This window comes from Rhyacophila brunnea, unplaced genomic scaffold (genome assembly GCF_057557595.1).
Source record: "Rhyacophila brunnea isolate RB1 unplaced genomic scaffold, BYU_Rbru_1.0 scaffold_15, whole genome shotgun sequence".
NCBI classification, from domain to species: domain Eukaryota; kingdom Metazoa; phylum Arthropoda; class Insecta; order Trichoptera; family Rhyacophilidae; genus Rhyacophila; species Rhyacophila brunnea.
Window position 1 is genome coordinate 24491550 of NW_028232806.1, and position 25170 is coordinate 24516719.

Sequence of the window (25170 nt, forward strand, 5' to 3'; positions counted from 1 at the left end):
GAATGAAATTAACACTCATCTTACAAGCTTCGAGCAAGCCATGGCAATGTTAGTATGAATGAATGATAAAATTTTCTACAAACAATCACTATTGTATGACTGGAATTAGTTATTTTATGGTTGGAGCAGTATAAATTTTATTGTTCTGATTTTTTTACTAAGTAAGGTTATATTTTGACAAGGTTCTATTATATTATGTTTACCAGATGCTCCACCGGGTAAGGATATTAATTGAATATTATAACAGATTTAATTTTAAATACCAATTATTGTATTATATTTTATTTTTATTTAAGAATTTATTTTGTCACACTTACGATGTCTTTTTTTCAACGTTAAAGAGAAGAAGAATGTATTTTTTCTAATAGCAAGATTTTAATATTCTAAAATGTATATCGTATCGATTATATTATTATAGATACAGTTTTGAGATTTAACATTATCAATATCGTAAAAATATGATGTTCTTATTTATTGTATTGTGACATTTTCAATGAGTAATGAATTATCTTATATTTTAAGAGCTCTATGCATAGTCAACCTTTGTAAATAAGTGGGTATATATTGTTTTACTTGGAATTGGAATGTATCAACAATTCCCATTCCATGTAAAAAATAAACTGAATTATTTATGAGTATAAGTATTACTATGCATAGGGCCTTAAGAAGATAGCACATAGCAGTGGTTTTCAGAAATGACCGAAAGGAAGTGACCCAATTTGATAATCTGTATTATTCATCATCATCATCATCGAATGAATATTATGTTGTTAGATAATTCAACCAATAATAATAATACATATTACATTTTCTGAAACAAATAAATTATAATGTAAAATTCAAAGATACCTATTAATATTCAGGTTATTCAGAATAATCAATGGATAATATAAAAACCACTGCTCGTGTGCGTTAATGTTTAAAATATAGTATTTTCTAACTAAATCGTTCCTCAATATTCTATTTTGAATTATTAATTCTTGAAATGACTTTTACAATTTGTTTCTATCTACTTTCAATATTAATTGGTGTCTTCTATATCTCACTTCAAAATATTTTTTGTATGCCTATAATAAAAAAAGGATGAAAATGGGAAGGTAGGAAGTCTTTGGATTTATCTATTAAAAAATATAATTACCTAATTTGAATTTATTGGTAGATATTTCCTATAAAATATTGTCAGAAAAAGGAAAAATGCTAATTAAAATTATAATTAATTAAAGATTTTAATTATTAATTAAAGGTAAGTTTTGAAAGTGTTGAAAACATTTTATATCAAATTTATTCTCAAATATGAATATTTTGCGTTTATAGAGATAATAAAAGAAATGGTTCAAGGGGTTGGGGGTGTTAGAGGTTTTACACTCACTCTAAAGAGATCGACAAAAGTTTTTTCAACCAAAATTCTTTATTTTATTTCAAAAACTTTAATTTATTTTTCTATTTTTAAAGACCTTTTTATATATTTGACATTGTTTCTTATTTTGAATATTTAAATAATATTGTTTAAGGCTTTAATTACGGCCCAGATTAATTAATTGCTATATATTTTAAAAATAATGCGATTCCGTTGCCGAATAAAAAATAAAATAAAACAACAAAAAATTTAAAAAATAGAAAAACTTTAATCATTTTATGACGAAAGCTGAAGGTACATGTGACGTAATGTCATGACACTGTCATGTTTTAAACAAGCAATATAAAAATTACAAGCTATGGCCGAGATGCATGGAATGTCATGAATCACTATGCGTGATTTTGCCGTTTATCGACCGTTTGGATTGCGAAAAATGTCTTGCGTGTAAGAACCTGCATGTGAGAGTAGTGACAGCTGATATTTATAAGTGGTGACTCACGAGTATCCACACAATCATGCATGAAATATTTTGTATAGGTATTAACGATTACTTTTGTAAACAGATCACATCTCAGTACAATATAAATATTTCTTCCCATGTCAATGATCGTGGAATGCGATGTTACATCACTAATTAAGCATTTTGTGGCAGTTTTTTTTATTTTGGTCTAAGTATGTCATTTTGTGCACCCACGATGGCCACGTGGCTTAAGTGCCGGTCTATAGTGTCGAGGGCCCCTACACAAGCAAGCACTCTGGCAAGTACACATATTGTTTTTCAATTTGTGTACGAGTCAGAGTATGGACCTAATAGGTTGAGCAAGTGGCTGACATCCATTTCTCGTAAAAATAAAATCTGTTAATACAAACCTCCACTCTGTGGAGGCTCATATGATCCAATTAGGATCGGACATGGTTGAAAGTAAAATATCATTTTTGCTGTACTTCAATTTAACATTCTTTCGAAATTCTATGCATCTCGGGCAATTAATAAGTAATAATTTGATTAATACCTTACTAAAATTGACTAATATATTGACATAAAGGTGATTGGGAAGATTACACATTTAAACATATAATAGATTTTATAAAAGAATATCACATAAATATTTATTAATTATAATATAATGCAAATATTTGCAGATAATAGTTACAAAAATTAAAATATCCACAGCACAATTAAATATTGATAAAAAAGCTGTTTTTAAACATTTTGAATAGTGACACAGAAGTTATGAAAAATATTTAATATTTATTTTAGAAAATCTACAATATAATGACACAATTCACATAAAATATTATAGTTATTGAGAATGAACTTATTATTTTGATTAGTTGTTTATTAAGAATATTTTGGCTGCACGTTTTTTAAGAAAAAAACGATAGTCTGGTATTATAGGTTAAAATTTTTGAGATCTCACAGTATTTAATAAGCAAAGAGCACTTTTCATTTCTTTTACATTTTTAATTCACATTTTAATTGAATGGTGGGTGTCCCGCGATCCTTTAAATTCTTCAATTTGACGCTGTAGTGTTCACAAGTCTTAAAACTAGTATACCAGGCTCAAATACCACTTTCAAGAGTTTATTAAATATATATTATGACTATTTATACGCACAGTACTTGGAAATAATGATAAATTATATTTGAAATTAAATATATAAAAAGCGTAAAATCATGTATTATTAACACTCCGGGGAGATAGCATTTTGTATGAATATTTCAAGAGGCTCTGTTAGTCACTTTAATCTGGCGAGCCATGTTTCCTACTATCGTTGACAAAAATTTGTCAAATAGGGTAAGAAAATAAGTTAAATTTCAGAAAAAATGCTACATTTTCACGGATTTAACTAAAAATGTCTGATACCTACTTAGAAATAAGTCATAATTATGAACATTGTTTTCACAAGAACTAAGGTTGAAAAAGAATAAGGTGCAAAAGACTAATTAAGTAAGGATTTCAAGTAAATATGATGAAGTATTCTTGCTTTTTTACGAGAAGTGTTAGTCTGTTTGCGGTGTCAAAAAAGGCTAGATTTAGTACTATAGATGCTTATTCAAAAATGTGGCAAGAAAAATGCTAAGTTGGCAATATTGCCAAGGGTATCAATGAAGTATGAATAAGACATAAAGGTAACGAAGGTAGACAACACTACTGTCCGACAAGAAGATCTAGGCAATAACCGGAAGTCGCTAGTGCGGTTAAAAGTGGTAGGAGCATGTTAGTTCACAGTTTTAACACGTCGACAACTCGTCGCTAACCGGAAGGCGCTTCAATCGGAGTGCGGTTAAAAATGGGAGGAGCTTGTTAGTTCACAGTTTTAACACGTAGCCAAAAAGATCCTGTTGGACAGTAGAGGCATGTTATGTGCAGGTATACTTCGTGAATATTGGAGACACGGTGCACCCGGTATGGACAGTGTGACACAAAATTCAAAATTGAGTAGGTAATATATATAAATTTAATAGACTCTTGAAACTGCATATTATTTGATAGACTATTTCTGAAGACTGCCTCGTAAACCTGCATTTTTGATTTATATAAATTCCAACTCTTCCCTATCGATGCTGCTGATCCTGTCGCGGAGTTCGTAGAGTTTCATCTTCAAGTGCATGTTTTTGTTGTGCACACTCGAGCGGGTCTCTTTCATTTTCCACTTGAGGTATTCCTTCATCTGCACTTTGCCTTCCAGATCTGGTTATGAGGCTTTGTGTTTCTTCTTCACCTCTCTCCGAGCATCATTCGTCTGATGAGTCTTCAACTCCCGGAAGTCCAGCTGAAAAGGGACAAATAACCATTCAGGCTAGTTTCCCAAAATGTATGCTTGCAAGAGAGACATAGATTTTACCGGCGTGTGTGTTTGTGACTAGTAATGGGTCTTATTTTTATATTCTGAGTAGCTAACTGAAGATTTTCCCTTCAGAATAGCATTCAAGATAGTATTTTTGGTGTACTATACATACTTACTGTCGTAAATGAGTGGTGACACTATGCCATGAATAAGTCAAATATTTTCATGTAATAACAGTTCAACCTAAATCCCTTCGAATCTTTTATGTAGGTACGTAGTTTGGAAACTTAGCATTTGCAATGACATCATAATTATTAAACATTTGGATCACTCCCGATGACAACTATAAATGATGTTTGTAAATCATTACCATGATTTAAATTACAAAGTTGATAACCATTTCTTGGTGGAATTTGATCAACTCAGATACTATTCCCATGAATGACATATGGATCCATAGTTTAATTAATGAATGAGATATTATGTTCACCTGGTGAGTGAAATTTGTGAGTTTGAATTTAACCTGGGCAATTTTTTTTTCAAGATTGAACCACTCTAACCAGACATGTGCCACAAGCGCGTTTACACGCTCTACAAATTCGTACATGTAAGGTCGGCCATTGAAAATGAGCGTGTAAACACTCAGTACTTCACACTCACTACACTAGCCCAGGTCGGTTGTTTTAAATAAATTAATATATTGCCATCTCTTGTAATCATGGTGGTATTCTTAACCGATTTACAAGTCTTTATGATATACTTTTAATATATTTCTAAATAATGATGTTTCTAAGGTTTTATTTTTCATTGAAATTCGTAACCTGCCGGGTTCACCATTCGAATACCTCCCAGCATTTAACGGGTTTGGGGTGAGTGGAGACCGACATGTTTAACGCGGGAGCCTCATGTTAAATTTGTCAGTCTCTAATAATATGAACTCTTTGTATTAAAATAATTATTGGTAGATAACTCCAGTATTTATATTGAATGTTATTGTTTAGTTTTTAATAAAAAAAAAATAAAAAAACGGCAGCCTGCTTTTGGCGTCATGCTTTGGTTACTGTCTTGGTTATTGTTATTTGAAATTTGACATGATCATCGAAATAATGACGGTTCATAATAAACACTTCTTTGATGCTTGGAATGTTAATGTAAGGTGTTTGTCTTAGTGCGGCTCCAGTGAAGGGCCCAACTGCTGTATTTTATTGGAAATTACGAATTTGGGGTATCTTTGAAGCAAAGTCTGAACAATATCATATCATAACGAATTTTGTTCATAAAAATCATCATTTCATGATCACATAAAATACATTAATACTCAGGTAGGCACCATTAAAAAGTATTATTGTGAACGTCATTGTTTTCAAATTGAAAATAAAGACATATTTTCGTACTTGGAATGTCTATGGCATGGGCATGGTCTCAATTATTGTTGTCTCATAATTTTGGTGAAATCGCAACATTTTGCCTAATTTATTTTCCATGATAAATGTATTTTATTGATGAATGAGTGTGAAGTTTGTGACTTCCATCTAATTTTAAGAGGTCGTATTAACCTATTCATCAGTATCACTATTATAAGACTTTTCTTTGACAACTTGGTGGGGGAGAATATCAAATTAAATTGATCAGTTGTCTTTTTAAGTTAAAAAGGTTTTCTTACCAGATCTTCGTCATCTGGAACTCTTGATAGTAAATCCAAAACTTCATTATTTGGTATTGTGTGTGGTCGCAGAATTTTTCGAGCAAATTTATTAATACCTGCAACAATAATTTTAATATCAGTATCATAAATAGATAAATTTAATATTGGTGCAAACTACACGTGCGGTTTTTTATATAAAACATAATTTGAAGCCTATAGTCAAATTTTTATATCATGTCACTTGCCAAAACGAATGTTATATCTCTCGTTCACGATGAGAACATCCATAAATAATAAAATACTATAGGTGCTTGGTTGGGCCATTTATATTCCCATTCCACTCCTTATCTCCTCACCCACCTCCTAATCCCCAGTGTTATTGTCACCAGACAATCAATAAGCAATTACGGGTCATGAGAGACGGTTTTATAAAGAATATGCAGTTGCATCTCGATAGCGGGCGTGAGCGGGCTTCTAATAGCTTTCCGTCGCTTAAGTGATTGACTCAATAGATACAGGACTCATTCAGAATGTATCATTATCATTCCATAAGACTGTGTCACAAAATGCGTGAGTGTACGAACCGGGTGACCCAAAACAACAATACCGCGCGAGTGACAGTTGAAACCAGACCACGGAGCCATCATACATCATCACAAAGGTCAGTGTCTGGCATTCTGTTCCATCGCCCCCACCCCTAGATCCGACCTCCTCACCTTCCTTTAAAATAATTGCAGTCCACTTAAAAAGCTCAACCAGTGCTTTCAAATAATATAGTATCCTATTTTTTATGTCCATAAATGTTATGTCGAATAATCCGTGAATGGAAATAATAATATTCGTAATTGTGATGTTGTGGGTATTAAAAGTATTTAGTTGTTTCCATTTTTAGTTGATAATGCTGACTTTCCGATTGTCCCTGATGCATAGAGTGTGAACATTTTGTAAATCTAACTTTACTATCAAACTAATGAAGAAAGTTATGCATAGTTGAAAACTGAATGACAGATATCACGTGTAGGTTCTGTGACTCATAAACGATAATATATGATGTTCGTAATTTTTTGTTGCCCTTTCCTCTATTGTCATACTTTGTCACAAAATCTTTTACCGTCCTGTTTAAATCATATGCATTTGTTAAAAAACAAATTCGTTAAAAACATTGAATATATTATAATCCTCAAAAATTATTATTTTGATGGTTTTGTGATGTCAAATACTCTACATTCCCATCATATTCGCCACAAATCATAACATTACATCAGATCTCCTCCATCCTTAGGGCATGTAGTCATAATTATTATATAGACGACTCGTTTAACTAAAATAAATTGTAGAAAATCATGATCAAATAACTTCACAAACCTTCGGTTGACATTAGAATAACTCTAATTATACTTGGTAAACCGTTATCACCGGCCTTCTGGGCGCTCTGAAGCGGAGATGGCAGGCCGTGATAACGTCAAGGTGAAAGCGGGGGTGGAGGACAGAAACGCACGGGGTATTTGGTCAAGGCTGGTTTATTTCATCGTATTGCAGGGTAGTCGTTACAGATACGATACAGGTTATTGTCGTCGTTGGCGGTCGGTTGGTAATTGGCGGGCTGCAACGTGGTGTCGCGGGCTTGGCTGCTGGGGCTTCGCATCCGAGGCGATGCTCGCTGTCCGATGGGAGGTAGGGTCGGGGCTTGCGGCTTGGCGTGCTGCCGATGTCAGATGTGGTCTTTTTGGCGGGCTGTCCGGAATGCTGGCTTGGCTTCGCGTCCGAGGCGAGAAGAGATTTTGCGGTCGATGCTGTTGGTTCGGCGGTTGATGTAAGAGATCTCCTCGCTGGTCGACGTATCAGGCAAGAGAGAGCTTTCGCGCCCATCCAGATCCAACTGCCAGATTCGCGGCGTCCTGTTTTATCCGTCGGTCGGGAAGCTCCCTGTTTTACCGACGGATTGACTAGTGGCGGCGCGAGCGGCCGTTTTTGATAGACCGTGTCTGTTTTGGCGGGATTTTGACGAATTTGAATTTCAAGGAGACGGGTTCCGCTCGGCCGAGGGTTGCGATCACCGCGAAGAGTGGACGTAGGCTGTGGTATTTTGGGAAATATGATGGTTCGGTCCGCCCTTTGAGGTAGTCTCCTGTGGGAGATTTCCATCTGGTATCAAACGACCTCTCCGGGAAACGACCGAACCGTCATCTTTTCCATCAGCCTACCGTCGCTTGTCCTTGGGGGCCGGTTCACCTCTGTGCGGCTTTGACGCGTCCGATGGTCTTGGCGTGCTTGAGGCTCTTTCGTGTCAAAACTGCTGAGGTTTCCACTTCCACATGGTGGTTCCCTCGAATCGACCAGCTCATCGCATCCTTGGGCCGTCGAAGAGTGAGGTGGGACCTGTTGCGCCTGCTAGTCGCCGCCATTGTGTGACTAGAGACCAGGGCACCAATCTCAGCTTCCTCGTGAGGTTTTCGCGGAGGTGTCAGACATGTCAGTCAGGGACACTCCGTGATAGCGCCGGTTCCAAGAATAGACGTCTGGTGATGGGGTCTGGTGTTGGAAGTGGGACCTTGAGTTCTTGAGCGTCGTCTTCTCGCACGTCCAAGGCGTCGAAGCGGTTTGGCCATAGGTGTCGTAGTTTTAAGGCGGGCGTGACATCCTCGCTGGCGTCGGATGTTTGTCGATTAATGCTGGGGGTCTTGCTGTGTCCCTGGAATCTTGGCTTCCGCTTCAGTCTTCTTGGTCCCTCAGGTTGCAGATCCGATGTAGCCTTGGGCCGTCGGCGATTGAGGTGGTGTCTGATGTATCTGCTGGTCACCGCCGGTTGGGCAACCAGAGACCAGGCGACCAACCTCGGTCTGCCGTAAGGTATATCACGAAGGTGCCGGGCGTCGCGCCGGGGCACTCCGTGATAACGCCGGTGCCAAATGGTAAGCGGCTGGTTATGGGGTTTGGTACTGAAGCTTGACCTTGGGTCTTTGCGAGGAGTGTCGTCTTCCAGTGCGTTAAGACTTGCTAGGCTTGATAAGGCTAGTGGTTATGCTAGGCGAGACATCCGCGCTGGTGGCAGATGTTTCGCCTGGGTTTGAGGTACGAGCGCCGTTGGCTGGCACCTCGCTGTGCTGGGTGACGTCGGTCACGAAGAGCGTCGGCGTCGGTAGCCGGGGCATCTCCGTGTAGCGTCGCGACGCCGTTGGCCATGACATCTTACGTATTCCTCCGTGGGCCAGGGTCGACGGATGATACCGCTGGTCGGAGGAACATAACGATGCTGCTGTCACGTCTTGCGATGGAGCCGATGTCCATGCTGATTTGCTATCCAGGCTGTTGCTTCTGTCAGGCGCCACTGGTGTGCTGAATTCCAGGTTTCGGGACCACGCGGTTTTTTCGCGCGGCCCCCAGCAGTGTCTGGCTATGCTTTCCACATCGAATGAACTTGCGGGAGTGTGTCATTTCCGCTGCGAGGAACGTATCGCCGCGTGTCTCGATGTTGCGATTGCACGCGCGAAACAAGGTCAATTTGACATTGTAAATACCGGCCGTGTGTTTCTCCCCCGGTAGAGTGAGTACTCGCAAATGAGACTGTTTGAGGAAGTTCACAGTTGTACCACTCTGCTGGCGTATCTCAGGGTCGATGCTGGCTCCGATGGACACAATCCTGCCCACAAGCCCCACGCTATGGGCGTCAACTTATCACCGGCCTTCTGGGCGCTCTGAAGCGGAGATGGCAGGCCGTGATAACGTCAAGGTGAAAGCGGGGGTGGAGGACAGAAACGCACGGGGTATTTGGTCAAGGCTGGTTTATTTCATCGTATTGCAGGGTAGTCGTTACAGATACGATACAGGTTATTGTCGTCGTTGGCGGTCGGTTGGTAATTGGCGGGCTGCAACGTGGTGTCGCGGGCTTGGCTGCTGGGGCTTCGCATCCGAGGCGATGCTCGCTGTCCGATGGGAGGTAGGGTCGGGGCTTGCGGCTTGGCGTGCTGCCGATGTCAGATGTGGTCTTTTTGGCGGGCTGTCCGGAATGCTGGCTTGGCTTCGCGTCCGAGGCGAGAAGAGATTTTGCGGTCGATGCTGTTGGTTCGGCGGTTGATGTAAGAGATCTCCTCGCTGGTCGACGTATCAGGCAAGAGAGAGCTTTCGCGCCCATCCAGATCCAACTGCCAGATTCGCGGCGTCCTGTTTTATCCGTCGGTCGGGAAGCTCCCTGTTTTACCGACGGATTGACTAGTGGCGGCGCGAGCGGCCGTTTTTGATAGACCGTGTCTGTTTTGGCGGGATTTTGACGAATTTGAATTTCAAGGAGACGGGTTCCGCTCGGCCGAGGGTTGCGATCACCGCGAAGAGTGGACGTAGGCTGTGGTATTTTGGGAAATATGATGGTTCGGTCCGCCCTTTGAGGTAGTCTCCTGTGGGAGATTTCCATCTGGTATCACCGTGGTACTAGATTCTAGATTCCCTTGTTGTAGAACTCCGTCGCTGCTGTCCTTAAAAATGTTATCACCTCTTCCCTACCTACGTCCTCGTTGGTCTCGAAGTGTTTTCCGGCCAAATATTGCTTCAGGTGAAGAAAAAGCTGCTGCTCATGCCCTGACCTGGTGCCGAGTGATTTCCATCATTTTCTTCACCCGAAGCAACATTTGGCTGATTTTTAAAATAATAAAGGTCTGTAATTCTTGGACAACCTCGTATTATTATCTATATAATGGTAACTAGAAGAGAGCATGGCTAACGTGTGTATACTGATCATCAAGCATCTAAGTAGCACATTCAAGCTGCTCATGAAAAGCATGCTTTTCCTCTTGCATGTCTATCTTGGCCTTATTTCATATTTATCTGAAGATCGGCTGACTAACACTCTTAACAGACTTATTTAAATAAGTATTACTATGCATAGGACCTTTAGATTATAATTCTTAATATTATCATGTGATAATATTGATAAACCTTACCCCATAACATTAGAAGAAATCTGACGGGAATCAGGAACAAAACGAAGCTAGCTGCAAATAGAAGAATCACAGCCAACCAACTTAAATACGGCACCGTGAAGTTGAAGAGACTGGAAAAAAGACATGAAAGATTTATCAGTCTATCTGGCTATTACTAATATCTTATGAATCTATTACTGGGCGTTTTAAGTAGGCAAAGTCGCACGAGGCGTTAAGAGGCGCGCGCGACTCAAACGTATAACCGTGTGTGAAAGTGTTCGTCTTTTTTTGGTTGTACGTTTATACGTTTGAGTCACGCGCGCCGCTTATCGCTTCGCCGACATTGCTCACGTAAGATGAGCCATTATTGACTAGTTAACTATTTTGATAGCTTAGCCAGAGCAAATTTATATTATAATAAATGGTGGATTGAGATTTTCAATCCCGTATTGACATGTAATTTGAAAATTCATCTCTTACTTAACCTTTTCAGGTTTACCTGTGTCGCATTTTTACTCATTATGTATTATTGTATCATTCGTCATTAGTTAAAATATGTATTCTTCAATGTTTTTGATTTGGGTACATTAAAAGATTAATGTGTTCTCATTGGAAGCTAACTATCAATTATTCTTTCATATTGTTACAATTTTACAACAGCGCATCTATTCTATACACAAGGCTGCTATCGGCAGCTATCGGTAGCTATCGGTGGCTATTGAGGGTAGTTTATCATATTTATGTATTGAGGAAGTTAATTGTTACAATAAGTTAACATCTGAACTGTCAAAAAGTGCTATGTTTAATGCGTCAATTACATCGAGCTACTTTACGAGCTGTTTGTTGGTGAATTTAAAAGCGGGTGATTCAGCTACTGCGATTGTGATGATGACACACAAAACTTTTCATTCGCTGAGAAGCCAACAAGCTAGCGACTATTTTGACAGAACGTAGTTCCTTTTTTACTGGGAGGTCGCTACTACGCTCTACTGCGCAGACGCAGTAGGCCCATACGCCGGCGTGTAGCATGTAAAGTTGACCGGCTTTCAACTTTTCTCGGTAGATTGTTTACAATCTGCTTGTTAGGTTGTTCGATGATGACACTGGGCGACTTTATAGGCAGATTGTAAATTCGCCAACAAGCTGCTCGTAAAGTAGCTCAATGTCATTGACGCATTAACAGCACCTCTCTTGGGTGTGTTAACTTTTAGTGTGAGATAGACAGTTTTGACAGTTTATACGGCTAACTTGTCGGTCTCTAACAATAATTATACTACCTCAATATATAAATATGATAAACTACCCTCGATAGCCGTCGATAGGATAGATGCGCAGGTATGTCAAACATTATAGTGAAAATAATGATATTTTTATGACAGTAATCAATTGAAATATAAATACTTTTTCACTTCTTCTCCTAGCGATGCCATGTAACCTATGGAATTTTGAACACTTTGGGTCACTTCCTGTATAGCCTGTAGTCTTTCTTTCAGAGATTTTTTTTCCTCCTGTTGAATGAGAAATCAAATGATAACATTTCATTACATAGTCTGAGATTACTTTTATACTATAATAATTACATATAGATATTATAATTTTTTTCACTGTTATTACTTATTACATTATGAAAATACATTTTACTAGCAGTAACTGACTAACAATGTAGTTAGTAGTATATATTTTCTGTAGCTGCTTATTTCAACAATTTTATTTTATTTATAACAAGACCTATATAATATCTAGATGTGAATATTCTGTGTCTACAAAACTGTCAGAAATATTATGTCGTTAAACTGTGCGGCTACCAATTGAGAATGTTTTGAAGGCAAAACCTATTGTGTTATAAATATAATTATTATGAAAATAAGTAGGGAAAAGAAAATATATAACTCATATAAATAATTACAAGATAAAAAGAATTTTTTATATACAACGTTTTTAAATTTTCTGTTGAATCATATAAACTTGACTTGACTAGCTTAAACGATCAAAAAAAATTGTATTTGATAGAAATAATACTAAAATGTCATTTTGACACTCATATTGATTTCCATAGTAACGCACGTATATATTAATATTTAGTTGTTAGGACCCTAGCAACCAATAATAGTGGATTGGATAACGGATTTCTTCCGAAATAACTTTTCATACAAAACAGAATTAACTGAAAATGAATTTAATTCTACTTAAAAATGGCTAAAAGTATTAAAAAAATACATCGTGTTCTGATATATTCTAAAAGTTTCAAATGTCTAGCTAGTCGGGAAGTTAGTTAAAAATCGATTGAAAGATTTGTACCGGACAAACAACCACCGGACAAATAAGAATACGACCTAATAAAAACGTTGTAAAATATATAACTAAGTAACATAATAATATGCATTATTTGAATGATGTAGTAATATTAATGACTGTAGAAAATAATTTATCCAATTTGAAAGTCATTCATATCACTATTGTTGTTGGTTTTTTCTATCTGTCATTACTGGAAGCAGCCATTAATTTATTATTGTAGGTACAATACGTATTACATACAGAACAGATTGTTAAAATTCAGATAGGCTATATATACCCCAATACGTTATATTTTGAAGCAGGGTTTTGAATGTGTGATCCTACGAAAATGAAGCACACATTATAGACGTGCAATAATGTGTGTTGCAACTTTCAAATACACTAATATTGAATGAGCGTCAGTGCATAAATCGAGAGCAGCTGTCAGAACGAAGAAAAATCTTAGAATCATGTATTCTTGACACGTTTATCCCATGTTTTTCACACTTGACATCGGTTGCTTGTTACTCCACATTCGTTAGGTATTTCAGTTCCCATTAATTCTGTGGTCCCTGGCCAGGTATTACAATATTGTCATTTGTAAAAATTGACAGTTGATATAGGTAATATTATAGCAAAACACGATTTCAATGCCCATTGGCCCATTGATGAATTTATTAGTCTTTATTTGTTTTTATTGCAATGATTGTAGTACCTTATCTTGTTCCGGATCGTCCTCGTCTTCCTCTGCCAACAATTCTTCATCATCTATTGGTTGCTGTAAATAACTTCCACCTAGAAATCGAAACATATTAGTTAATAAGTACCTACCTATTAGCACTGTATGTGGTAAGTAAACAATGGATGCAGGGGTCGGGGAATATATGTGTATGTAAAAAAAATTGGGGGATTTATAGTTCTACAGATTGCCGCAGTATGCAATTTTTACAATAACACATAAATAGCTAGGTTGCCAGTGTTTGATTCAAAATTCCCCAATTGCCCGATCAGTTGTTTGCAATGACATTAATATGGACGAATCATCTGGAAAAGAAAATGACACTCACTTTATTGTCGGGTCTGTCGAATGGCATAATCTGTTCTAACGTCATTACAATAAAGGTGATATTGCTATAAAGTTTTGATGCTTTTTGTTGGGTTTGCCGTATGGTTCGGTTCGAACGGGTTCGCTCAAATGAACATTGACATTAGAAACACTGCTCTAACGCCATTACAATAAAGGTCATATTGCTATAAATTTCCGATGCGTGATATCGCATAATGGAAATTGCGTGACGTCTACCTATACATGCGAATTTACTTGCTAGCTACTGTATTGAGTGCGTCGTCCATTAATAATGTCATTGGTTGTTTGTGACTTCAAAATATATAATAATATAAGTTTACGAAATCGTGTACAAAATCATAACATTAATATACAAATTAATATAAATATCTAAATGTATAATGTATATGAATCTAATTGGTGTAGGAAACATAAAAATATATAAAATAATGGACAAACCAATACAATTTCCCATTGGTTTCGTCAGTAGTTTGAATAAATTATAAATGTATAACTAAGTGTAGATGGAAACATGAGTGAAGATACCTTGTCGTAATTGATTTTTGGGTTTTTACGACGTGTACTTCTTCCTTCTTTCCTCAGCATGTTATAATATAATTATTATGTTTGATTATGATATTATGATATCTCTTGATAATGGCCTCTGCAACTAGCCCGAAACGTCGAGGGAAGAAGGAAGAAGTCCACGCGGTGAAAACCCAAAAATCAATTACGATGACAAATAACCGTGAAATTCTCAAACAGCAGATAACTTAGTAAAACCAAGACACATGCTGTGACACATGATTTTTAGTAAATTGGAATTAAATTAATATAATAAAATTAGGTATTCAATTCATACACAAGTTTTACGAATGTAGCATTCTTTATTAAATATGCATACTATTAAACAACCTTAGACCTAGATTCTTCAACTAGCTCTGGTGTATTGATTTAGAGTCAGGTTCACAAAATAAATAAAAGTGTTTCTTTGGTTCATCGAACTATCCAAATTATTTGTTTTGCTTATTGGTAGGAAGATGAAATGGAGTGCCGCTGGTTTAAAATTATCTTGTTGCTTAATTCCATATTTATTAATATTATTTACTATTACTCTTTTAATTATCTTGTTAAAATACACACTCAAAAAAAGAGCCGCTTTTGCAGCGCCGCTAAATCCGCCGTAGAATCATTGTTTAATAGAAAGATAATTATTATCTTATTATGTTTTCAAATTATTTTGAACCAGAATGACATATGAAATATTCTAATGAGGCTCGAGAATTTTACGAGACATTTTGCTACTTCTAGGATTCCACGAGAAGGAACGGTATATTCGAGGATTCCACGAGATGGAACGGTATTCTCAAGGAATTCACGAACCGGAACGGCGCTCTAGGGCGTTCTGCTCCATTCCAAGCGCTGAACCCAGGAGCAATGGGTGTAGTGACTGACGCTCTGCCAGTATTCTATTACGGGTACAATTTACATTCAATTTGTGTAGTAATCAGCAATTCAGCAATGAAGTCAACAATATTTGTTACATTGATTATTTAATTGTTTGTTGGTCTGAAATCTGTGAACTGAAGATGATTGAAGTGAACGATTTTGTCAAAGGCTTTATGTTTGGTTTTTTAAAAGTTCGTGACCATCTCTAGTAATTACGAAACTTATTAAATTAAAAATTAAAAATTATTACGAAACAAAAATAATATGCCAACAAATTTAATAAAGCAACTGGTTACCAACTTTTTAAAAAGTAATCTTGAATAGTTTGCGGTGACATTTTAAATTAAAAAGATACGAGTGAAGACTGTTTAATTTATCGAGCAAGCTTACCGATAGATATATTTTGACAATGTATGTTATGGACCAATCAAAACAAGCGTTGAAAATGATTGAATTCGTATCTAAATTGTAGCACGTAATTGGTATGATGTTGCTATGCTATTGCGTTGATAATTGCTCACGTTGTTTGGCATGAGTCGGCTAGTCTGTGAGTCTGTTTGTGTAACTAAAGCATAAGATTACATTATGAAAGAGATAATAATAAAATATAGTACATACCCGTTAACCAAAAAATTAACCAATTCCTTCCGAAGAGAAGTAGTAATCCAAAAGGTGCCATCCATGGTTCAAAATAGTGACAAGCGAATATCCATACTAAAAGAGCTAAGAATGATCTAAGACGAGATTCCCACTCAAAACAGGCCCTGAAATTAAATTATGAGAAACATATTTTGATTTGAAGTTATATGGTGTAATAGAAGTCAAAGTGAAGAAATTTACCCATTAAAAACCGGGAGGTATTACCAAGGTGGTACTCGCTGAAAAAGCTGTGAATTTTCATGAAAAAAATGAAACCTTATTTAATATAGTACATATTTTCATAATGACTTGTTAGGTTAAGTATTTTATCATGATTCCAAGAGATGGCAGTATGTGTACAACATATTAAATTATTTAAAATGATCGATCGGGGCTAGTATAATGAGTGTAAATTTGTATAGCGTGAATACACGAAATAAGATTAAGATGTGTCAACACATTTTCACTTGGTAAACAGAGCTACTTTAGCACAGTATTTAAGAAGTAGAGTATGTGGTATAAAATTGTCTCTGGTTTCCTACGTAATAAAATCAGAAGGTGGTGCGGAGATGCTTCCGTTACATCACATAATTGTGCTTGTCAATTATTATTATTCATCTTTTTATGTGGAGCTAAAACATGATTACCATATTCTAGTCATTAGAAAAGAAAATACCCAATGTTAATTATTTGATTAGGTTTTTAGGCTAAAACAAAAATACTTTGAAAGAAATAGAAAATTAAATTTAAATTAGTAAATTAATTAAATATTTCTTTTCATTCTTCTAAGATACCGGAGATCATAATAATATGTATCAAACCGTGGTCATAGACTTCCCTCGTACTATCTTCCTGGATAGTCAAGTAGTCTTTTATTTCCTGATGAGTTCCTTGTAAGTCTAGTGGTTTCTTTCACAGCTGTGTTTCTAATATGCCCTGAACATGGCCCATCTAGTCTAGTTGGAATAGGATTGGATTGATAGGTAAAGACTTAAATCTAATATGAAGGAGGCTTGTAAACTTACTGTAATATTTTCCCAATTTCTATGAACCACATGATAATGGATTTCAGCCTGATGACATTCCTGAGGAAGACTTGTCTCTTAAATTTGATTTCCGTCTGCATGTACTTCTCTTCTTTAGGATTAAGCGTTCTTACACAGGCTTTTACCTATCAAAAAATAATATAAGACATAAGTCCATATGCCAAATGGGGATATGTGAGGAGTAATATTATAAGAAGTGTGTCACCAAATAACATTTTATTGGATATAAATGAATAGAAGAAGATTTAGCTTTAAATTTCAATGGTTCTATTAAAAATAATCTCACACTTAGGTGTTTCGACATGGTTTTAATCAAAGAGTTTGGACTATGAAAAGAGAAAATTCGATGTTCCCGGGAAACCTGGAGCTCCGCGAGTATTGCCAGGGGTTCCACTAGAATTTGTTTAACATGGCCTATTCAATTATTAAAGTATTTTTAAATATTTTCCAGTGATGTCCAGCGCAGGTTTGTAGATCTTGAATCATTTAGGTGTAGCACATTATAAGGGAGCGGCAGAATGAGGCACAATAAATTTGTGAATAACAATATAAATTTTGAGAGGAGATTATGCGGCACTAGTATTCTTTCAATGTTTGGAGATGTGTATATCAAAATATTAAACAAATTCTTTGCACGTATCTGTTTAAGACAGCCTTGCAGAAAATAATAAAATGCAGAATATAATATGAAATTATATAAAATTTGAGTCTACCAACAAATAGTAAGGGCCGGCAATGTGAATGTGCTTATGGACGGCGTTCAAGTAGGTATATCACTGAATGATGATGTACATGTCTCTATGGTAATTTACCACTATGGATCTTTGTTGTCCAAATAGGGGTTTCTCGAGATTTTATAAAATGCTACTAAGGTACCTTACGCCAATCAAAAAAACTACAGTTAACTTAACCCTTAGTCCTAGTATTCCTTATTTCAGCTTCACTTTCATACATTATTGTTTCATCTTCTAGCAAACGTTTTCTGTAATGTCTTTGATTTTAACTAATAAATTTAATATTATATGCATTTACTATTATGCCTTTTGGCTCATATCTTATGTATGGCATTAGATACTTACAGGATTCCAAATAACAGTCATTTCAAGAAGTATCTGCGGACAGTTCCCTTTCGCCCTGGCCCTCATCTTCTTGTCCTTGAGAGAGAACCATCTCTTGTCTCCGTTGGTGATATTGAGCAAAGGCACGGCGAGTTTTCCCAAGAATTCCACTTTGTGATCGTGATCTTCATCATACACTGTTATCTCCAGGACGGACGAGACATCTTTTACGTTGCTGGAAACACAGTGATAGTAACAGTCAATACCTATAATATCCTTGACGATTGTTCGATTTAGTTGGTGGGATGTCACTTCAAATATCTAGGTAGGTAAATAGGTACTAGAGATTGCAGTCCTGGACAGAATTTTAAGTCCACGGCATACAAGACTAGACAGTATTTACATGATTAAAAATGTATCATTGGGATTAGTATTTTTCAATAGGAATAATTAATAGTTTTCAATCTCATGATATCGGGATTTTTATTTTGATACGCTGGATAGTTGCAGCCTTTATAATTTATTAGACACAGAGAAGACAACGCTTCTCCAAATTAAAATGCGGATTCAAACTCACAAAGTGAATATCTTCATCCAGTTTGGTGCGAGGGTCTTGTATTCTGTGTGCGTTTGCAGCCTGGCGTTGACTAGCTCGAGGACGCAGAACGGGTCTGACTTTCCTCCGAGGTCTGCCGCAGCAAGGCCCTTCGCCCCGAACACCTTCACGCAGAGCCAACCGACACCACCCGATCCAAGGTCGTTCCAGACGTCCAGACGGCTCCATTTCTGAAAATGACAATTTTAACTTTTAAATAATATGATGTAAATTCCTTTAGAATATAGTGCTGAAGGCGAGTGGTGAGGATTCCATGGTAGGCAAAAAGACGAATATGTCCGTAATTAATTATATATTTAACCAAACATAATATATCAAATTTTACGCCGAATTAATCGGTTACTCTTTATTCAACTGGACTTATATAATTATAAATTTATTAACAATGTAGTACTTTGTTGAAATCTTATAAACACATTACGAGTGTACTTTTAATATAGAATATAAAACGATATTGTTCAACTATAACCGAAATATCTTCTTCATACTTAATCATTCACATAAAAACAATATACAGCCTTTGAGAGGCAGATATATTGAGGACAATCCCTATCTTGACGTTTTGACCAAGTGAATAACATTTATTATGTGCCTCATGTGGACGGCGACATGCAAGAGATCTCTGAGATATATTCCTAATAATATAACGAAGCAAGCTTTTGAATGGATCAAGATCCTCAATGGTGGAGAATACGTCAACTAAGACGAAATAGATAAGTTATCTAACAATATTTTTTTATAAACAATTACATATTATAAATTAAACAAATTATGTATCAGATTACTAATGTTAATTATTATATGTAGAACATAGCGTAATTGAAGACGTGTGATATAAGTATTTCTTTCCATACATTTACTATACCTACCTACTATTAAATGGCTCGAGGGTTGACTGCAAACAAATCAGTGTTTTCCTTCAGGAGACATTATGCAAGTCGTTCTGAATTTTCTTTCGCGTAAAATTGAAACGTGCGTAAAATACAAATCACCAATAAATACTGAAGATCGTACGGACCTAAAATGTTATCTGCGAAATAAATAAAGAAAAATCCGAATGCCTACCTACTAAAGTTAGAATTGATGTTTTCTTTCATATTATGAATGATGATGGAGAGAAGAATATTATAATAATATATCGACATACCTACAAGTATAAAAATCAAAAATAAAATCTGTACCTAGAGACAGAGATAGTGTGTTGTAGTCTGACTTTGCTGAATATTAATTTTGTTTAGATTCCGTATTAACTGAATTACTTAGCATACTATCTTTTAGAGCCAATTAACCTTTTGAGTTTATTCATAACAGTAACCAGAAATTGCTAAAACCATACAACCGTAAATCCATTATCACTAAACGGATGAAAAATCTTAAATTGCGTTTTCCCGAAAAAGTTATTTTTGAACATAAAATACACTCAAGTTAGATCATTTTTTAATAACGTTTATGTAAAATTATCTTATACATTAAAAAAAAACTCAATACACTGCATTATAATAAACTTGAAGATAATTTCAATAAATTTATCTAAAAATATTATAGAATGTGGATTTACCTATAAGAATATACCTACGTTTATTGAGTTATTTTCATATTGAAGAGAAGTAAGTTAAAAGTTACAGGGTAGGTATGATTAGTTTAAGATTGTAACTTCGAACAGAATTTACAATCCCGGGATTAATATTCTCGATTACGAGTCTGGGGAATCCTGACGTTGATGAAAACATTCACAATTTTGATTGAATTGTAATTTAAATAGTACCAAGATATTTGTATAATACTTTGTTGGTAATATAAAAAAATCATGAAAATAGTCGCATTCAGACACTATTTTTTATAACACACCGAACGGGAGATATCCTTCATAACCTCTGCTCCAATATATGTGCTCCGTTTGCTAAATCAACCAGAGTAAAAAAAAACACTGTTTCATCATTAAAACAAAATATAGCATCAAACGTTTACAAGTATCAGTAAAATAATGAATTCAAACTTACGAATTTGTCTTCTATGATCTTCCTCTCCCTCGGATTGTCCTGGTAATTTGTGAGGTCAGTAATGGTCTCTGAAGATGTGGTTCCGCTTATTGTGAGAAGGAGGAACACTTCGCCATTGTTGTCTTCAAGGTTCTGACGAATATTGTGCGTTTTTTCGCGTTCCAACATTGACAAGTCTATCACACATCTGAAATGAATATTTCCGGTGTTTTAGATTCTCTAAATCCCTATTAAATTTGATAAAGCCACGGGATCGAACGAAAGTATATATATATGAGGAAAATAATATTATGTAAGTCTCACCAGGAACGGATTGCCCTGGCGGGATACCGGGATAGATCCCGGTAAGCTGATTAGTTACGAATGCAATTAACCAAACAAGTTTATTACAAATTGTGAGTAATGAATGTATGGATTCCAAATTTGATATCACAAGAATTTTAAACGCATTTGCTGAAAGAGATCATAATAATTATGTTAAGTTTGTCCTCCGATAATCAATATTCGACATACTCGGATGTATTCATTTAGCTTTAACAAAATATCCACCCAGAGTACAGACCCAAGGCAGACTATAGTCAGATCACAGTACTAAATTGCGAGTTCCGATGGTAGTGGTATTTACTGCTTAATTTCGGATGCATTAGGGTAACCTCTTTGCAGTAAATGAAGATTTTAGGTGGCATATTTCGTTCATATTAGTTATTGAAGTGTTAACATTTTTTTTTACATAATGAAACAATACTTATTTTCTACAAATAGTTTACCATATTGCATTCAAAGTATACTGCTCTACTAAAATTAAAACGATAGTATATTTAGAGATTATGTCAAAACAATCCAATAATTGTACATAATATAAGAGGGAAGGTAGTTTAAAACTTGGGTTCTCATTTCACTAAAACCTAAAACAACGTATTTTTACTTAGCAGGGCGAGAGCAGTATAGACAATAACCAGCACTATGATTGAAATTCAGAATTTTGTGCCGCGTCCTGACTATAGTGGTCTTCAAATCAAATCAAATTTATTTATTTTACATATAATGAACATAACAAATTATAAATTCAAAGCGTTCATGACATGACATAAAATAAGTGTTTTTAAAAATAAAAATACAGAGAAGTGTGAGTCAATAATACAATAAGTAATAAAATAAGAAATAAAATAAGAAAATAAATAAAATAAATAACAAAATAAAAGTAGATGGAAGCGCACAGAGTGAACTTTGATAGACCCTATCTTAAAAACTTATAAAACAACGTCCACCTAAATTCACCCTCACGTAAGTGGAATATATCAATATCCGAAGCGATTTCATTAAAAATGGTTACTGCCCTCTCAATTGGCATTACTAATGGCAGGTTAGTTCTGCACCGTGGGAGAACAAACAACGGATGCCCTCGATTCCTAAGGTAATTATCAGAGACACACAAACCAATACCACCAAGAATGGTAGAGCTCAGATTTACGCCGCGTATAAGTCTGAAAAAGTATGTAGCTAAATAAAGATCCCTACTAAATTTTAAGCTACAGTATGTAAGCATCCCTAAGAGAAAATTAGTCGGATAGAGCCACGGATAATATCCATACAGCCGAAAGTCTTGGTACAAACCATTCAATACCACCATACATTTATGTCACCATCCAAAGTAGGTACGTATTGAAATTCGGTGACCTGCGATCCTGTCCTAATATAGAAAAAGTCGTGTCCACATTGTATATTACTATCACTGGGATAACTACATTAGCAGGTGAGAGTGCATAATCGATTTCCGCAAGTTTGAATTTATCAAATTGAAAACTATTCAGGCCACTGATGGAATGATATTAATTATCATCACTGATTGATTACTTTGAAACTATTCAAGCGTTTTCGTGACTCTGTCAAATCATTTCTGAATATAATTATGATTGAATTTTGATTATTACTTTGTAAATCGAATACCTAACTGATATTAAATTTGTAAATCACAAAATTATTGACAATTATTGCATAATTATGCTCAGATTATAACAGCTGTTAGAAATGTTATGTAACTATATCAGAGCCAGTGCGTCGTAAGTAGGGATTCCAATCCCGGGATCCCGAGCTATTTCGATACCTATGAATCCCGGGATTGATAAACATAATCCCGAAAGTTTCGGGATTGATTTTTATCAGTTTTTATGGAAAATAAAATAAAAACGAAAATATAACAGAAAAAATACTTTTAATAACAAATAGCTACATTAGAAATAAGCTGAGCTTGAATGAAGTATGATTATACCCATGTGTAAGTTGCCGATTCATATTATTTTTTCACATAAATTAATAAAAATGAAAAAGATTGGAAAAAAACAATGCTTCGCACTTTGAACAAAGTAATTCCACCATGATTTGCTTTACTACGAGTTAAATCTCGCTACCCATTAATTAAGTATATACTATCAGAAACGGCAATATCATATTTAATTCACATTATTATGCATATTAAAATATTATTTACTCCATATACCTACACTTATGTATTTCCAAGATTGAACGTATACAATATTAAAAATAAATGTCTTAAATAATGTTGTTTGTAAATACATATTTTTTTATATTAACAATGGAAAAAATGTCAATCCCGAGACCAGTCCCGGGATCCTGGGATTGTCAAATTGTAATCCCGAAAACCAGGGTTCAGAATTTTGGCTCGGGATTGGATTCCCTAGTCGAAAGTATGATTTTGTAAAAAAAAATACGTATAGGTTTATAGCCTAAGTATCATACATTTCAGAAACAGTCCAACCTTTGAGTATATTCATAACAAAAATTTGAAATTTCTAAAATAAAAAATACGAAACGCTTTAAATTAATCAGTCGGCTGAAAAATCTTGTAAATATAAATAAAATTGTGTAATTCCGAAAATGTTATTTTTTGGAAACATAATTCATTATTTTTCTTCAGTAAAACGTTAACATATTAGAAAGTTTAGAGACAGTTTTTAGTAAAGAAACTTGTATAATAAATAAAACACGGAATTTATACTGGTAGATCTATAGTAAGTAGTTAAATGTAATTAAATCGCGGTAGTAATTGAAATATGACTGCAATGTTATGAAAAGATGATAAAAAATGGGGCGGCATTTTGGCGCTAGCTAGGGGCGGCATTTTGTCTAGGGACGTTACTGAGTTTTGCTATCTAGAAAAAATCAAATTTATCTATGTGGTTCAATAGTTTTGAAACGAAACAAGGCGTAGTCAGAGGGCCAGCTAGCAAGAGAAGCGACGCAACAGGCTTGATATTGAAAAAAAACAATCGCAAAAATAACCTCATTAGCCCTGCCTAATTACTTCGCATAACAAGTAACCACATCTCCGGATGTTCATGATTGATTAATGCTTCGACTAATACACGAGATTTTATCAGACAAGTATCAAAATTCGTACAGTTTAACTCACATTCAAGCTTACGCATTCTTTTGCGTTTATCTACAAATTTAAAATAATGGGCGCGTCTGAGTTTGATTATATGTTACTATTATTAATAATGATATTATATGAGAGTAAAAAATCAAATAAAAAGATTTATTGTTTTATTCATAAAAAATGTTTGTAAAAACTGACTATTATAGTTAAAGAGGTTTTATTGTTAGGTACGTACCGATTTTGTTTTTTTTGAGAAACGTACTTTTAATGCGGTTAATCATAATTTATTATAGTTACATTAAACATAGTTGAGTAAACATAGGCTATTAGGGATATCATTATAGTATTGCTAGGTAAGTACTTACCCATAAAAAACGTATAAAAGGCTATGATATAACAAGAAAATAATGAAATAATGGACAAAAAATATCCGGTAGGCAATATAATATAAATGTGTTTTGAAAAATATATTATTATCATGAAAATCCCGACCCAATTTAAGTAAATATTTATTTATTTATGAATAAGTACCTACCTATCATTATAAAAAAAATCGATAAAAAGCAACACCCTATTAAGACTAATTATTGTATAATATATCCCTTATTGCATGAGTAAATTACGATATGTATTGGAAGTAATTACTTTTAATGTTAAATAATGACAGCCGCTGCGAGGGGTGTTATAGCCACCAGTGTGCGAGAAAAATAGTAAGTATCGTAAGTTACAAAAAGTCGATGCTATTCGTTGTAAGAAGTCAATTATTATCTAAATCGGATAATATGCTGTCCCTGTCTTTTGACGTAAGTATGAAATAATTTGTCCATTTTGAATGACTACATATCTTCAGACAATAGGAAGAGCGGATTTTTAAAGTGAACACGTAGTTTAACAATGAATTCAGCACTGTTTTAAAA

The 25170-nt window shown here is 35.2% G+C and overlaps 1 protein-coding gene across 1 annotated transcript in view; it reads right to left on the minus strand.

Annotated features, from left to right (window-relative positions):
- Positions 1 to 2686: 2686 nt before the first annotated feature.
- Mctp (multiple C2 domain and transmembrane region protein) overlaps positions 2687 to 25170 on the minus strand; it is a 253990-nt gene continuing 231506 nt past the window's right edge. Inside the window, exons 9-18 of the mRNA XM_085943140.1 lie at positions 20857 to 21043; positions 18818 to 19026; positions 18262 to 18475; positions 17162 to 17307; positions 16116 to 16261; positions 13698 to 13777; positions 12110 to 12216; positions 10730 to 10839; positions 5814 to 5911; positions 2687 to 4135 (exon numbers count right to left, since the gene is read on the minus strand). Coding sequence (XP_085799266.1) covers positions 4058 to 4135; positions 5814 to 5911; positions 10730 to 10839; positions 12110 to 12216; positions 13698 to 13777; positions 16116 to 16261; positions 17162 to 17307; positions 18262 to 18475; positions 18818 to 19026; positions 20857 to 21043 — 1375 coding nt within the window. The 3' untranslated portion in view covers positions 2687 to 4057. The remainder of the gene's footprint in view (positions 4136 to 5813; positions 5912 to 10729; positions 10840 to 12109; positions 12217 to 13697; positions 13778 to 16115; positions 16262 to 17161; positions 17308 to 18261; positions 18476 to 18817; positions 19027 to 20856; positions 21044 to 25170) is intronic.